The 16,040-nt window shown below is 32.9% G+C and overlaps 1 protein-coding gene across 8 annotated transcripts in view; it reads right to left on the bottom strand.

The window, feature by feature from the left end:
• Nucleotides 1–16,040, bottom strand: part of MTDH (metadherin) — a 53,018-nt gene that overhangs the window by 18,430 nt on the left and 18,548 nt on the right. For 2 of the 8 annotated variants that reach the window (XM_016157841.2, XM_036233303.1), the window contains exons 3-6: nt 8,206–8,290; nt 7,311–7,487; nt 5,846–5,911; nt 4,224–4,460 (exon numbers count right to left, since the gene is read on the bottom strand). In XM_016157841.2, coding sequence (XP_016013327.2) covers nt 4,224–4,460; nt 5,846–5,911; nt 7,311–7,487; nt 8,206–8,290 — 565 coding nt within the window. Of the gene's footprint in view, nt 1–1,933; nt 2,024–4,223; nt 4,461–5,845; nt 5,912–7,310; nt 7,488–8,205; nt 8,291–16,040 lie in introns of all 8 variants that reach the window. The other 6 variants (XM_036233302.1, XM_036233305.1, XM_036233300.1 and 3 more) reach the window with 5 other exon arrangements.

Below are 16,040 nucleotides of genomic sequence, written 5' to 3'. Positions count from 1 at the left end.
TTGACCCTTGAATAACACAGATTTAAACTGCGTGGGTCCACTTATATGTGTATTTTTCCCAATAAATATTGTAAATATATTCTCTTTCTTCTGATTTTCTTAATAACATTTCTTTTCTCTGGCTTGTTTTATTGTAAGAGTATACTATATAATACATATACATACAAAATGTGTGTGAATAGACTATGTTATCAGTAAGGCTTCAGGTTAGCAGTAGGCTATTAGTAGTAGGTAAGTTTTCAGGGAGTCAAAGTTACACGTGAATTTTCAACTGCATTGGGGGAGGGTCACTATCTCTAACCTCATTGTTCAAAAGTCAACTGTATTACCTTCTGAGTTTTTTGTTTTTACTTTTTTTGTGGGAAGGGGTGGAGAATAGGTGGGATAAAAGTAGGCTTCACGTAGTCTTTTAGGAATCTCATGAAAGCTGTGTAGACTACTGTCCAGGACTTACAATTTTACACATGCTTTTAGGGGCATGTAAATTAAGTTCATGGGTGCCAGGACAAAATCCCTTACTCTATAGCCATAAATTCATTTCAGAATGAGAATGTGAAGCAATGGTTCTCTGCCAAGGATATATATATCCTAGACCGTCTGAATCAGAATTTCCAGATGTATTGACTTTGGATTCAGAACCACTGATAAAAAGAAACAATTGAGAATACCTGTTAGTATAAAAGACACATATAATCACTTCCTCTGATTAAATTCCTTACTAACTTATAAATTTTCAATTGGTTATAGGTAATTTTACTAGCATTCCACTAATATAACTTGATACTCAAAATAGCTATATGTATTTTAACATAAATTTTAACAAAGTAACACTATAAAATTCATATGTAATTAGCATGTTAGCTGCTAAGAAGCACTACAGTAACACTGTTGCTATTTCTTCAGCAGCCCAGGCAGCTTTCTCTGAATATATGGGAATAGCATCTGTGTTGTACAAAATCACCAAATGAAGGAAGCCATTAATTTGTACCTCTGGAACTGAAATGTAGTCTAGGAGACCAGGAGTTGGCAAACTATGACCCACAAGCCAACTTCTGCCACCTCCTTCTTTGTATATAGTCCATGAGCTGAGAACAGTTTCACATTTTTAAATCATTGAAAAAAAAAAAATCAAAAGAATGATATTTAAGAAGCAGACATAGTCCTCTATGTATCATTTCTAGCTGCTTTTCTGCTATAACAGAATTAAGTAGCTGCAACAGAGACACTGTGGCCCACAATGCTTCAAATATTATTTGGCTCTTTACTGAAAAAGTTTTCTGGAGTAGTGACTCTGAACGCTGAGGAACTACATAATTAGTACACTGGGTTCATGAATTCCAACATCAACCACGCATTACAACTAAACATCTCCCATGTTTAAGTAATATTTGTTAAGTACAGATAGCTTCTACATGATTAATAAAAGGCATATCCATGTAAGTTATGCTGAATTGATAGTAGTTTATTAACAATAATGTACTTTCTAATCCACATATACTAAAAGAGTTGCTATGTGAATGTCCACATAAACCTGAGAGGCTTAGCTATAAACTTATGATGAATAGGGGCAAATAGAAATAAAATACCAAATTGCAAGTAGAAGTATGAAAGGAATACACTAATAACAGTAGAGTATCATGATCCTGACAGGAAGGCCTTCCATTTGCACTTGTCTGTGTGCCAATGTACTTTTAGTTATGTCAGGCCACAGACTCTTCCTACCTCCACTACAGAAAGGCACTAAGTCATCTGCAGATTAAGAATTTAGGTCTTTCTCTCCTTTAATTAAGACCTCTGTCACTTTATATTATATATCTATTATTTAAGTTGATAGCAGTACTTATGCTGATTATTTTTTTCAAATAGCAAGTGCTAAAATTAATTTAAACAGAAATATTTTTTGTTAACTAAATGAAAGACTGTTTTCACATACCAGAAACAGCAGAGTTAAGTGTGAGAGATGCAAAAGAAGCAGAATTCTGTTCAGAGGTATTCATTCCCCTATCCACACTAGACCAAGCAGCTGTTAAAATAAAGAACGTCACTTGGAACCTTCAATTGCAATGACACTTGAACGATATGTACAGATTTAAAACTATGATAACAATATTAAGATAACCTTAGAAATAAGAACCACTTAATATAGCAAAAGCTACTAGTTATTGAACCTCTACTATGTACTGGGGTCTTTACACCAACCACTTTTAATCCTTAGGATAACACTGCCAGGCAAAGTTTCAGTGTAGTTCAGTAACTTGCTGACAGCTAGAAAACAGCTGAGCCAAGACTGGAATTTAGGCCAATTTCCGAAGTCTATGCTCTTTCCACTACAGCTAGCTATCATAATTAAGCTACCTTATTATCTACTACAATTAAGCAACAACTTTAGGCTAGGCACTAAATTTGGCAATTGAAATTCATTACAGACAATCCTTACAACTACTTAAATATGAAGTTCATACAGGTTAATAACTAGCCTAATTTCCATAAAAGCTAGTATGCTGAAGAACAGAGATTCATATCAAATAGATCTGAACTAGTGCATGTTCATCCCACTAAACCATGCTATCTTATCAACATTTTCATGAGATTTCTTACTTATATATGAACATTTTAAGGAACACATACAACCACAACAAAAATTGACCATTTCGTTTACTAAATGTGAAAGAATGCTTTACAGCATAGAAATTCATGCTTTCTTCACTGCTGAAAATGAGGCCAGGAATTTTGGGATTGTCTCTCCTTCCCAACAAATTTTGATATTTCTACACAATTTTTGGACATTGCAGGGGATGAGGGGAGAACGAGCTTAAGAGCAATATTAGTAAATGATATAAAGGTTGCTTCTTAGGGACATTAGTCAACATGAGTCTTTCTAAGCTTAAAGTGACAGGAAAAGCAAATAGCATAGGAAGAAACAGTTTTTTCCTACTTAGACACTAAAAACTCTTTAGTTTCTATTGTTCCTCCCAAATTAAAAAAAATGTATATTAACAAAAAGTATCTGCAGCAGGCACAACAGAAAAAATTATATGTTTAATGCACAGGAATTACAACTTAAAAAAGTTAGAGGACATTAGACGAATGGGCAAAGAACATGAACAGACGATTCAAAAAGAAACAAATGATCAAGAAAGTTGAAAATTATTCAGCCTCATTAGTGATTTTAAGAAGTTAACCAAAACATTTTATGTATTTTTTGCTTATCAAATTAGAAAAGATTTTAAAAATAAGAACACCCAACCTTGGAGAGCATATGACAAATGGCACTCGTACTGACATTGACATATAAATTAGAACAACTCTCTTAGAAAATACTTTGCAAATATGTCATGTAGCAGTGTAAACATTCATATTCCCTTTAATGCAATATCACTCTCAAGAATTTATCCTAAAGAAGTAACCCCAAAACAAATATATTCAATGCAATGTTATTTACAATGGCTAAAAGAAAATAATTTCTCTAATAACATGATAGTTAAGCAATCTATGCTTATACATATTACAGGGCTATTAAACAAAAATACAAAATGTTTATGTTACAATATTAAGTGGGAGGTGGGAACATAAAAATGCCTGATTCGGATTATGTAAAAAAAAAAAAAAATCATACACAGAGAAAGACCATAAATACAAGAAACAGTGGTTGGCATTGTGTGGTATAACAACAGTGGGTTTTCCTTTTCTTTTTATAGTTTTCCATATTAAACATGGATTTCGTTTCTCTCTCTCTGTGTCTCTTTTTTCTCTCTCTCTCTCTCAACAGAAAAAAAGCTTCTAACTATTGATCTTTAAGATACAGGGGGAAAATTAATTACAAACAGGAATTTTGCAAACCATAAAACAGTATATAAATGAATGTTATAAACTGTACATTCATTTACTACTTTTATTTATACTCAATAAACTGTTGAGATTAATCAAAAAGACTGCCACACTTATACTTGTTACATTACTAAAAATACAATATTAGTTGGCTACACTGATAATCGAATTTGATAAAGTATGTGAAAGCACTAAGAGCAAATAGTGCTATTATTTACTTATTTAGTCTCCTCTTTGCTCCATATGAAGGATATGAGATGAGTTAATTATTACTATTATTTCTGTATGGCATTACTAATTTTTCTGATCATGGATGTTTTCCTTCATTCCTGGAAAATTCAAATGTACCAGATATGAAATTTTAAATGAACTTAAAAATTTCTATCCATTCTTACCAATGCCAGAAAATATTGAATGGTCACTCCAACTCCTTCCCCAGTCTTTTCCATTTGCATTAGTGTCTCCAGTGTCTTGTCCCCAAGCAGATGACTCAGTTTTCCTCTTGCCTGCAGAAGCAGGTGAAACAGAGTTCCACTTCTCCTCACCTGCATTGATCTGTGAGGACAGTTTTACAGACTTTTCATTCCAGCCTCCTCCATTTACAGTGAGGTTTTCATTCAATCCTGAAGAAACTTAAAGAAGAGAAAACAAATATTAAAAACTGATACATGACTCCTTGTTAAAACTGGGATACTTTCAAATTTCTGTGATTGCTCAGTTTATATTTATTACTCATTTTCTCTCTGTTCTCTAAATAACTTGAGCTTTAAAGATGAAAACGAAGAATTTAAAAAGTGACATGACCATCATGGATGACTTTTAATTTAAATGTTAAGTGTATGTTTGAACTTTATATACAAATGTTTTCAACAGCAGAATGACTTGCTCAAAGGAAGTACAACAGAACAAACAGGAAAACAACACATTCTAGAATACTTACCCACTAAGAATACAAAGGCTTCTCCTTAAGTTACATGTTCTTTCCTTAGGTATCTACATATTTATTATATATAAGGCAGTAATTCTAAAACCTGGCTGCACATTACAATCAACTAAAAAATTTCTTAAAAGTAGACACTGGAGCCTCAGCCCAACAAATTAAAACCAGAAACTCTAAGGGGAGAGCTCAGGCCCCAGTATGTACGTGTATATACAAATAAATTAATGAGTGAGTGAGTGAGTGAGAGTGAGAAAGAGAGAGAGAGAGAGAGAGAGAGAGAGAGAGAGAGAGAGAGAGAGAGAGAGAGAGAGTGTGTGTGTGTGTGTGTGTGTGTGCGTGTGTGTTTAAGTACATGTTTCCATGTTTCTTTATATATATATATGGTCTGTTGTTTTTCTAAGCTTCCTAGATTGTAATGTGTAGCCAGGATTGAGAACCATGAGAATAAAGGAAGCTGACAGTAGTAAGAACAAGCTTAAAATGAAAAGTGCCTTTTCATTTCTAAATTTATGTTTTGCTACCACACTATAGTTTTTAGGTAAGGTATATCACTCTAGTTAATTCAATCTTTATCATAAACAAATAAATAAAGAATATTTTACATTTGTGAAGCACTGTGTAACTTTAGTCCATTTATTGTGAAATATTTGATACTGTTAAGGAAGCATTTTAAAAGATTATAGATATTAAGGCTTTTTTCTCTTGTATATGCTTAAATTAAACAAACACAAGTTCTCCCCACCCCCTAATCCTTCTTTTCTCCAATGGCTTAAAAGATACAAGCAAGAATCAAAATTGCACATTTAATATAAATAATAATAAACTATTACTAAGATAATGTTTTTACACATTACACATAAGAGAGAAGGGGAAACAACTAGAACCAAAGACTGTAAGAAGTGGGAGTGATTTCTCTTTTTATCTATTTTCCAAAATCTCTGGGTTGTGATTGTTACTTTAGTAATTAAAAATCATTTTAAGCTTTTTTTCCCTTCTGTGTCATTCATGTGAGGAAAGAGACATATAAGTTTCTATTTTGATGGGCCTTCAATTTAAGTTACATTTAATTTCTCTCACCCTGAAGTGTAGAATCTCCTTTTCCAGACTTAAAGTTGCTAACTTGAATATTTAGATGAGAATCACCTGGTTAAAATAGAAATAAAATTTATTTAATACTAAATAGGCCACTACGCACATTAAATTAGGAGTAACATATAAATTAATTTTACTTACTATTTATAATAAATCACTCCTTCAAGTACTAAAAATTCTTTCATTGGAAAAGAGCCATTTTTACTCACAACATATTTCACATTTCCTTAAGGAACTAAGCTCGTTAGTTACCAGATTTTCAGTCAATTAAAATACCAACAAAGGATCTGAAAATTGCCCAAGTAAATAAAGAGTCAGCCTTTCTATAATGGTTATCAAGATTCTTTCAAGTAGAAACTGGAAAACTGGGCTCTGTAATTGGATTCAACTTTGCCATCTCAACAATACCAGCTGCTTTTTCAACAATCCTGGAAGCAAACACATCATCTTAGGAACTTTGCCAGTATTTGGGACCAGGACTTAGGAAATACCTCAAAGAGGTGAGAATACACGTTATAACAATGATACTATTTCTCTGATACTAAGAAGCATAATGATCACAATGTATCAGAAAACAAGCATGACCCAGGATTGTGCTAGCAAGGAAGGCATGCACAAGACAATGAAAAAGGGTTACCAACAGAAACACTAAAGTATGGCTAATATGTGACAGTGAAAATGGTTAAGTATAAGTCATTGCTGTACCAAAGCAATAGATTCCACCAAGTCATTAAGAAAAAAGAAAAAGATAACAAGGCTAAGAAAGTGGTCTGGAGACTAGCGGGGTGTGAGGAGGCAATTTATAAAAAGATGAAGATAAGACAAGGCCTTGAAGCAAATTGAATAATATCACTCTGCAGATTGATGTCTCCAGAGTAAAAATGATGGCAATGTGAAGAGCTATCAAGAAGCCATCAGTATTAGGTAGTTTGAGCACTGGAGATAACTTGGGAAGAACATTAGTTTAATAATCTTTGAAGTTCCAGTCTAGCTTTATCAAATACCTATGGCATTCTCAAAAAGTTGGGGCAATAAGAAGCCCTGCAATACCCAGAGCATGCTTGTTTCATCTTGGAGTGAAAGCACTCAACATGTAAAATGATGACAAATAATTCCACTTAATATGTTGTCCACTATAAGAAATGGAGATGTAAGAGAGTTGGGGCAAAGGAAAACACAAGAAAAAAGAGGCAACATCATTTTTTCATGAGATTCAAGGCAGAAAGGCAAGTTTAATTTAATAAGCCATTCATTAGGCAGTATGTCAAGTAACACTGCCAGTATCAGGTAAACCAATACATGGTCCACACTGCTCTCACAAAGGAGTGTAGGTATAGCAGCACAATTATGTAGACATTCAAAATAGTCAGATTTTGACATAATGATATTTTGTACATCTGATTAAAAGGAGTTGGAGTTGATGAATCACTCTTATGTTCCACTAATATACCTTTATTCTTCTTGGAACCAACAGGAAATGATGCAGTTGTAAGTTGCTCGGTGGTAACTGTGATGGTATTTTCTATCCCAGGGATAGTTGAATCCAATGAACCAGAATCAGTCTGCACCTTATCACGTTTACGTTGCTGTCGTTTCTCTCTGTGACTAATTTTAGTTTCCCAGGCTCCTGACACAGCCCCAGAAAAAAAAATGTTATTCAGTAAGGGGAAACAAAAAAGGCATAGTTTCGGGGGGAGGGAAGGAAATGGGGTAGGACACACAAAATATCATGATAAGTTTAGATATTAAACTAAAAAGCAAGAGTGTGGATTCTATTAATTTATCCTAAGATTTATTCTAATCTCATTATGTTGTTTTAGGCAGCTAACTGCCATTATTTATTCTCATAATGTTTATCAAATTTGTCATCTATGGTTTAGGAAAAATAATATATAAGTCATCTTGTATCTTTATCTTGCTTGACAGAACTGATAGGAGTGTTATATATAACTACTAATAACTGAGTTTATTAGGTGATGACAATAAATGGCTTACTAAAAAATTGCGCATACAGCCCTCTAGGGAAAGCATATTTAAGAACAATGGGGGAAAACCCAAAACATACTCTAGGAAACAAAGACAAAACAAATGGATTTTCAATTGCTCAAGATATTGAGGTAGACCTTAAATTTCAAGGTATTCCTTTTAGGATAAGTATTATTAGATCCTTAAATAATTTAGATTAAAAAGTGTTTCCTAACAATGTCATAGATCTGTACATTAAAATCTACAGTTATTAAAAGAACTAGATACAAGATTAAGCAAAACAAATGCAGTTTTGTTATAATGCACCTTGGTAAAAAGGATTAAACCTTTTTCTATAGTCCTTTCACTTGCTCAAATACCTTCATCAACTTCCTTTCCATCATGGCGTGAACTGTTTTGCACTGCTTTAGCATCTGACTTTGATTTCTTCTTATTTTTCTTTGACTGAAAGTAAAATAAAATGTTACTTAATATTTCATTATGTTTTTAAAAAGGTAGGAGTCAGTAAAATACATAATGAAATGCATGATGCTGACAACCAAAATATTTAATGTTTGATTAAAAAACTTAACATATTAAATGGCAATAATAGGTTACCATTTATTGAGTGGTTACTACATGGCTATTTTACACTCATTTATTATTTAAAAACTTAATGGAGAGGTATTATTTCTTTTTTACAGATGATAAAATGAAGACTTAGAGATGTTACATATTAGATAGGCTGTTCTGGGTCACATTAAGATAGTAAATGGTAGAATCGAATCGGGAAATAGGTCTCTCTGGCTCCAAAGTCTGTGCCCTTATACATCATGCTATCCTAACTTAAATCATAAAGTGCTAAAATATGGTGTTTTTAGAACAATAAAATTAAAAGGCTATTCTCAGTGTTCAGAAGATAAATCATGTACTGATTATTGGTGTTGGATTTCATAAAGCTGACTATTAGTATACCCTACGTATAATAAATTAATGTCAATTGTACAAAGTAGTTATTTTGTCAGTTTCAAAGCAACATGAAACATCTAGAATTTATATATGGTAGATGTTAATACTTCATTTAAGAAAAAAACACACACAAGATTTTGGAATGGACTTCTAATTCCTTTCTAACTCCCATGTAATAGTATTTTCTCCTTTCAAAAGTTCACTGAAAATGTCATAAAACCATGATTTGTATATTTTTGATAAATGCTTCCAGAAGAGAATATTAATGAAATAGTGATTTTATCTATACTTTGCATCAATTTATTTATTGAGATTGACTATGCAGTACTGCTGTGTCCTGTCTTAAAATTAAGTTTACAACTGAACAGTGATTCTATCTTCATAAATGTTTTTTATGGGTAAGTAGTAAATGAGTTTGAGTAAGCAATAAATGACAGCTGTTTTTCCTATCAAAAAACTACTTGCGAATATTCTCAAGTGGCATGACCTCTTTTATTTTTGTTGTTTTTGTTGGCATGACCTCCTTAACACAATTTAAAATTGTCTTTGATGATGGAAGTATAAAACTATTAAACCTTTTTTTACATTCCCTATAGTTGATGTGCATTTGTTTATTTCATTGCATGTTCTCATTATCATGAACATGTATCATGTTTAATGTATTGTGCTTTATTACATCTACCAAACCAGATTCATATTTACTTTTTAAAAAATAAGATATAATCCACATATGATACTTACCTTCTTTATGTGCATAATTTAATAGCTTTTAGTATATCTGAAGTTGCACACTATCACAATTATCTAATTCCAGAACATTTCCAGCTACCCGAAAAAGAAATGCAGTACCCAGTAGCAGTCCCTCCCCACTACCTTCTTCCCACTGGCACCCGCCATGAATCTTTCTGCCTGTCTGTTTCTGATATACACTCTTAAGTAAGGATAGCACACTGAGTATCTGTCAATACAGTGAAGAGCGTGGGTCAGCAAACTTTTTCTATAAAGGACCAAATAGTAAATATTTTATGCTGTGCAGGCCATACGGTTCTATATGTAGCAATCACACAACTCTGCCACTGCAGCATGATAGTAGCCATATACAATATATAATTGAAAGGGTATGACTGTGTTCCAATAACATTTTATTTACAAAAATAAGCATCTGGCTGGATTTGGGGGGCCAGAGTTAGCTAACCCAGATCTGGAGCAGCCCTGTCAAACGGAAATATAATGCAAGCCATATATGTAATTCAAAATTTTAGAAGACACATGCTAAAAATTGAAAATAGGTAACATTAATTTTAATAATATATTTATTCGAACACATCCAAAATACTATCATTTTAAAATGTACTCAATAAAAAGAGACTACTAGCAATCACACAACTCTGCCACTGCAGCATGATAGTAGCCATATACAATATATAATTGAAAGGGTATGACTGTGTTCCAATAACATTTTATTTACAAAAATAAGCATCTGGCTGGATTTGGGGGGCCAGAGTTAGCTAACCCAGATCTGGAGCAGCCCTGTCAAACAGAAATATAATGCAAGCCATATATGTAATTCAAAATTTTAGAAGACACATGCTAAAAATTGAAAATAGGTAACATTAATTTTAATAATATATTTATTCGAACACATCCAAAATACTATCATTTTAAAATGTACTCAATAAAAAGAGACTACTAATATAAAGATAGTATGAAAAAGAATGCTAACTAGCCACATGTGGCAAGTGGCTACCTTGTCGGACAGTGCAGAACTAAAGGAACTAACTAAAGGTAGCAACAATTTTACAGGTTAAGGAGCCTGAGGCCATAAAGAGATTAGCCTGCTGCTATTGGAAATACTCTACTATTCTGTCTTTCTACATTTAACTCCAGATATAAATTTTATCATGTATTAGCTATGGGTTTCTGGGCTAAATCACTCTACACCCTTTCCCCTATTATTTGGGCCAAAAATTCCTACTGACTTCACATAGGGTTCTTCTAAGAATTAAGTAAGATGTGAAAGCATATTGCTAACTACAAAGCAGCATACATAAAAAGGCTTTTTTAAAGGAAACTATGAAAAAGGATAGAAATTACATTCACGCTGAAATCAATACTGTGATTTGTCACTATATCTTCAGAAAAAAACAAGAAAGATTATCTTGGTTTAGGCTTCAGTCTTGTGTGATTTTACTATTTATTACCTTTAAAAGTAACTAAAAAATAATACCCAGATGAGATTTAATATTATTAAAAACTTTAAAATAAATATGCATACATACTACTACTTTGTCCCAGTCATCCTACTGAGGTGAACCAAATGTCTTACTTCTGAGCAGCTCCATTACAGGTAATACTTTTGAAGGAAAACTGTGAACACATACACAGTTTTGGGTCCATTGTCACTAAAGCCTCCTCCACCCCATTTGTTGTCAGGTTCTACCATGGAGCTAGGTGAATTATTAAACTAGCCTCTCTTGCATGGTCTTCACGCAATCAAGATTTATTAAATACCTACTATGTAACAGACATTGTTTTAGAACCTCAGTTTATAGAATTGAATAAAAGTTTCCACTTACAGAAACTGTGCTATAATCTAATAGGAGAAATACATATGTAAATGAGACATTCGGAGAAATTCTTATCTTCAAGGGCTTCCCTGCCAATGCTCATCTCCCAACATATCTATGCCAGTCCAATTAATTTATACTTCCATTAAAAAAATCCCAGACATTTCTTCTCAGCTATAACATCTAGTAACTTCCTTATATGACATATAAGGTCTTCTACAAGTTAATCTCAAACTTATATTCTTTTATTTACATATATAATCATTTGGTTCCAACAAGACTGTCATCTCTAAACATTCCTGTCTGCCCAAGTTGTATTGACTGTGGATTTCCTCTCAAAATAAAGTGCTGCAGCTAGGGTGTGTAGGGTGATTTTCTGCATACCCTGAACATCTGTTCCTCTACTGATTGATATTCAATACCTGGAATGACCAGTACTCATTATTTTTTCTTAACCCAGCTCACGTTCTACCTCATTTACTCTATTCCTGTCACTTTTCCCCTTTTCTCTTCCCTACATACAATCTTGTATCTTTAAACATTTAAAACTGCCATGAATTTTACCATTTGTCACAAACTTCCTTGGCAACTTCCAATACTGTTTAACTGTGCAAGTGTGTGTGTATATGTATATATAAAATAACATGAACTTTTTGAAAGCAGAATGAAAGAATCAATAGAATCTTTATTTTGCTTTATTTAAATGATTCATGACAGGTACTGATATACAAAAATGAAGAAAAAAAGAAATCTGCTCTTTAGGAAGTCTGTCTAGCATCAGATATTAGCAGAGGCTCAGATGTAGCAAAAAGGAAACTGCTTTAGCCAAAAATCTTCAACATTATTGGAAACCACTATCAACTAAAACATTAGAAGAGATCTGAAAAATTTGTAAAGGAAATCTTTCCTTAATGGCTTCCATTAGAATTTCACATTTTGTCTTCTCTTCATCTCATACACACAATACAGATATTACAAAAAGTTTAAACTATAGTAGTCTCATTAGAAGAAACCTGTCAGTTATATGTTAAATATATGTGTATGTGCATATATGCATATGTGTAGGTATATACATATATATACACACAGAGCACATATATGCAAGAATAAACAAACAAACAAATAAATAAAAACACTCCTGAGTGAATGAGTGCAATAGAAGTAGATGTGAACGAACTCCATCTCTGTGTCCTGGATTTCATTTTTAAGTTTTACGCTGTGACCTCTGACCAACTTCATTATGCTTAGGAAGCATACAAAGCCTCTAGTTGATGATTATCTGTGTTCCTTAAAATGTAGCCATAAACTGTTTTTGTTAGCAACAGACATAATGGCATGAAAACCAAGATAAATATCAAACTGGTAATAGTATAGATTATAAGCAATCATCTACCACAAGACCACCAGGAGGTACGGTCCCTGTCGTTACTGCATTCTTTGTCTCTTTGTCTGGTCAACTGTTAGTACTAAAGTCAGACTATCAAAAAAGTACTGAAACAGGGGTCTGTGGTGGAGAATAATGCACAAAACGGCTGGGCAGTCTCTCTGCTCTGGGCCAATATTCCCATAAGTAAATTACACTTGTAATAAATTCTGTTATAGTCTATGAATCTTTTAGTTTGAAGATACCTTCTCGTTGTGGTAGCCATTACACTGTTGGACAAAGGAATTAAATGGACAATGAATACACACACACACAGTAGGTATTTAGCCGCTTGGGATTTAATACTTGCATTTTGAACAGCAAATGATTCCAGTTTTTAGAATTTAGACAATTTAAAAGCTTCAATGATCATTAGATCCAATATCATTACTTTTAAAAACTGCTGAAGAAAATTTACAAATACAATGGATAAGTTCTTAGGAAATTATTAGTACCCAAATAAATTAGTTTAGAGAATTCTAAAAACTCATTAGAAGTTATCCAAAAATGCAAATAAGCAGCGCCAATCCCCAGATAGCAACCCAAGTGTGGAATATATGGTAACTCACTCGAATAGAACATTTGAGTTAAGTATGCCAGGTAGAGGGGCTTGCTGTTCACTCACACAGCAATGGTGAAATAAGCTTGCTCTTATACTTCTGTGAGAAAAATTGAGCATATACTCCAAAATATTTATTTGAAACTTTTGTACATATCCTACTACTGATAAACACTTGTAAAACATAACTATTTTTAGCGAGAGCAATATGACTATGCTTCATTATTTTTGAATAATTTAAATTCATTTATTTTAATATCTAGTATTAAAATCTATCATATCTGACAAAGGTAAAGAGAGCCAAATGGAGGACATACATCATTATGACAATAATTTTTCAATCTACATATGCAAAAGTCGTTGTGGAACTTTAGTATAATTCACTCTTTCTCGACATCAATCAGTTATTCCTGCATTTGAATCTGTAGATTCTACTTTTTTTGGGGGGGGGGTACTGTTAACAAATGGATTCACTACAAAAATTTAGAAAGTTTTAAAAAACTGGTGTCGTGCTGTCACTTATACAACTCTTTCTAATTAATCCAAGTCTCAGAGTAACTCTATGAAGCAGATGCTATTATTTCCACTTTATGAGAAAAAGGAGGCACAGAGAGATTAACCAACTCCAAGATCACATAATTAGTAAAGTGATGGAACTGGGATTTGATCTCATATAAGCGTGCTCTAGAATCTGGGGTGCTATATGCTATTTTTCTGTCCGAAAACTGTTCCCAAGCCATTACACTGTGCAAATATGAGAATTTTCACAAGTAACTGACAAGTCATTTTAATTAACAATATCACAAAATGATGTAAACTTTTCAGAATACACTGAACTTTCCTTAACAATGAAGGGATAGATTAAGTATAAATTTTTCCCAAAAGTATCTGCTAAGCAGAAAACCTTTTGTCATTATGAAAGGATCAACACATTTGAAACACTTGGTTTTTAAGTGTTAAAAAAAAAAATGTGTGGCTCACTTTTAACGTTGTATCCTGAACCACCTTATAATCAAATTCGATAACCATCTTATAACTAAATACCTATAAAAGTTATTTTGCCACAATATAATTCATGAACCTTTTTTATAGAATAAAAGATTTTACATTCTATTCTAGATGATTACCACCTTGTCCTTACCATAATTTAAAGGTCTTCCAATTTGCAGTTAGGCTTTAACCTCTTTTGTCATCATAGTTTTCTAGAAATAACACAGTGAATGAATTTCATGCCTGGTGCTATCTTTGTAACTTCATCTCCTTACCCTTCCAATTTTATTTTCTTGATTTAATTTCCTTCTACGTGGCCCCTCCATTGGTGATTTTTTACTCAGTTTTTCCACACAAAATTTTTTTTATTAAAAAAGTGATCTAATGTTGAGAATACATCCCTGTGGGTATCCCTTTAGTTGCTCACAAAAGGAGTTCTTCATGCATTTCATTATTAAAACAGAATCTAGTAAGTTCCCCAAGCTGTAATGTTAGAAACATCTCTACTTTCTCTCAATTTGTCATTTACTCTGATACTAATTAAAGCATTAGTAGTAATGTTTTTATGCTGCGTCCAACAGTATAGGCTGATAAAAGGAAGTGTGTTGGTTGACTGTCATATTCTCTTTGCTAATTTTACCATGGCAGAAAGAATAAGTGGTCTCCCATGGTATGTCTTTCTCTTTAAACAATAAACTGCAAGAGAAGCTTCTAAATATTTTTATTTAGTAAAATTCTGTCATACTGAGTGCTGCATACACAAACATCTCTAAAGAAAACTAAAGAAGTCAGTCTTCAAATTCTGAATGCTTAGATGGCCTGCTAATTAGGATAGTTTCAGAGTATTTTTAGCTAAAATCTTAAGGCACAGTATAGACGGGAAAGGTTTCTTATCGAAAGCAGAAATATATTCCTATTTCAAAATCTTCCTTGATTTCAATTTTGGAGGACCAATGATCTGTTTAAATCGTCTTAAATTTGCTTGCATTATTATTATCTACAATCTGCAGCTTCTTGATAAGTTTGTTTCCTAAAGGTTGGTTTAGGTTAAACTGGGTAATACAATCAATTAACACATGGCATTGAGCACACATATGTTGCAATCTGTCAGACTACGCTATAAGCAAAGAATCAATGAGAGTACTTTTCCACTTGTAACTTCCCATTCTTCCTCAGGATCCCTCCTACATTGTCTTACTAACCCTCTAACATTCCAAACGAGGGTGCCGATGGTTAGTAGCCACATGTAAAATATGAGTAAAGCCTAATTTTTTAAAAAATAAAAAGCTAAGTATAAACAGGAAGGCTAATATTTTCTTTCATCATCCCAATGGATCTTCTTGTATACTCCACTTTGAAGACTATGGTCTTAAAAGCATATGCTGAAGTAGTTCTAGGACTAAGTAATTTGCTCTCAAATTCACGGAACTTAAAATATCAAACAATTATGAGCTGGTTATCAAACAAAACTCAAAAAAAAATGACTTTCCTAATTAAGCTCATCTTTACTTTCTTAACATTGAATGAATATTCCTAAGATTAGATAATACCCCCAAAATAAGTGACATCACTTATTAGAGTGGCAAAAGGTACATTTCGACAGTAAAACTAGATCTACTCAAATGGCTAACTGTTCTCTTAGCAGATTTTGCTAGTCTGAAGAATTGCGAAGTATAAAGAAAGGCAGAACAGTGCCCAATTTCTGCT

This window comes from Rousettus aegyptiacus, unplaced genomic scaffold (genome assembly GCF_014176215.1).
Source record: "Rousettus aegyptiacus isolate mRouAeg1 unplaced genomic scaffold, mRouAeg1.p scaffold_m13_p_15, whole genome shotgun sequence".
Taxonomy (NCBI): Eukaryota; Metazoa; Chordata; class Mammalia; order Chiroptera; family Pteropodidae; genus Rousettus; species Rousettus aegyptiacus.
This window is presented reverse-complemented; position numbering and strand designations above follow the sequence as displayed.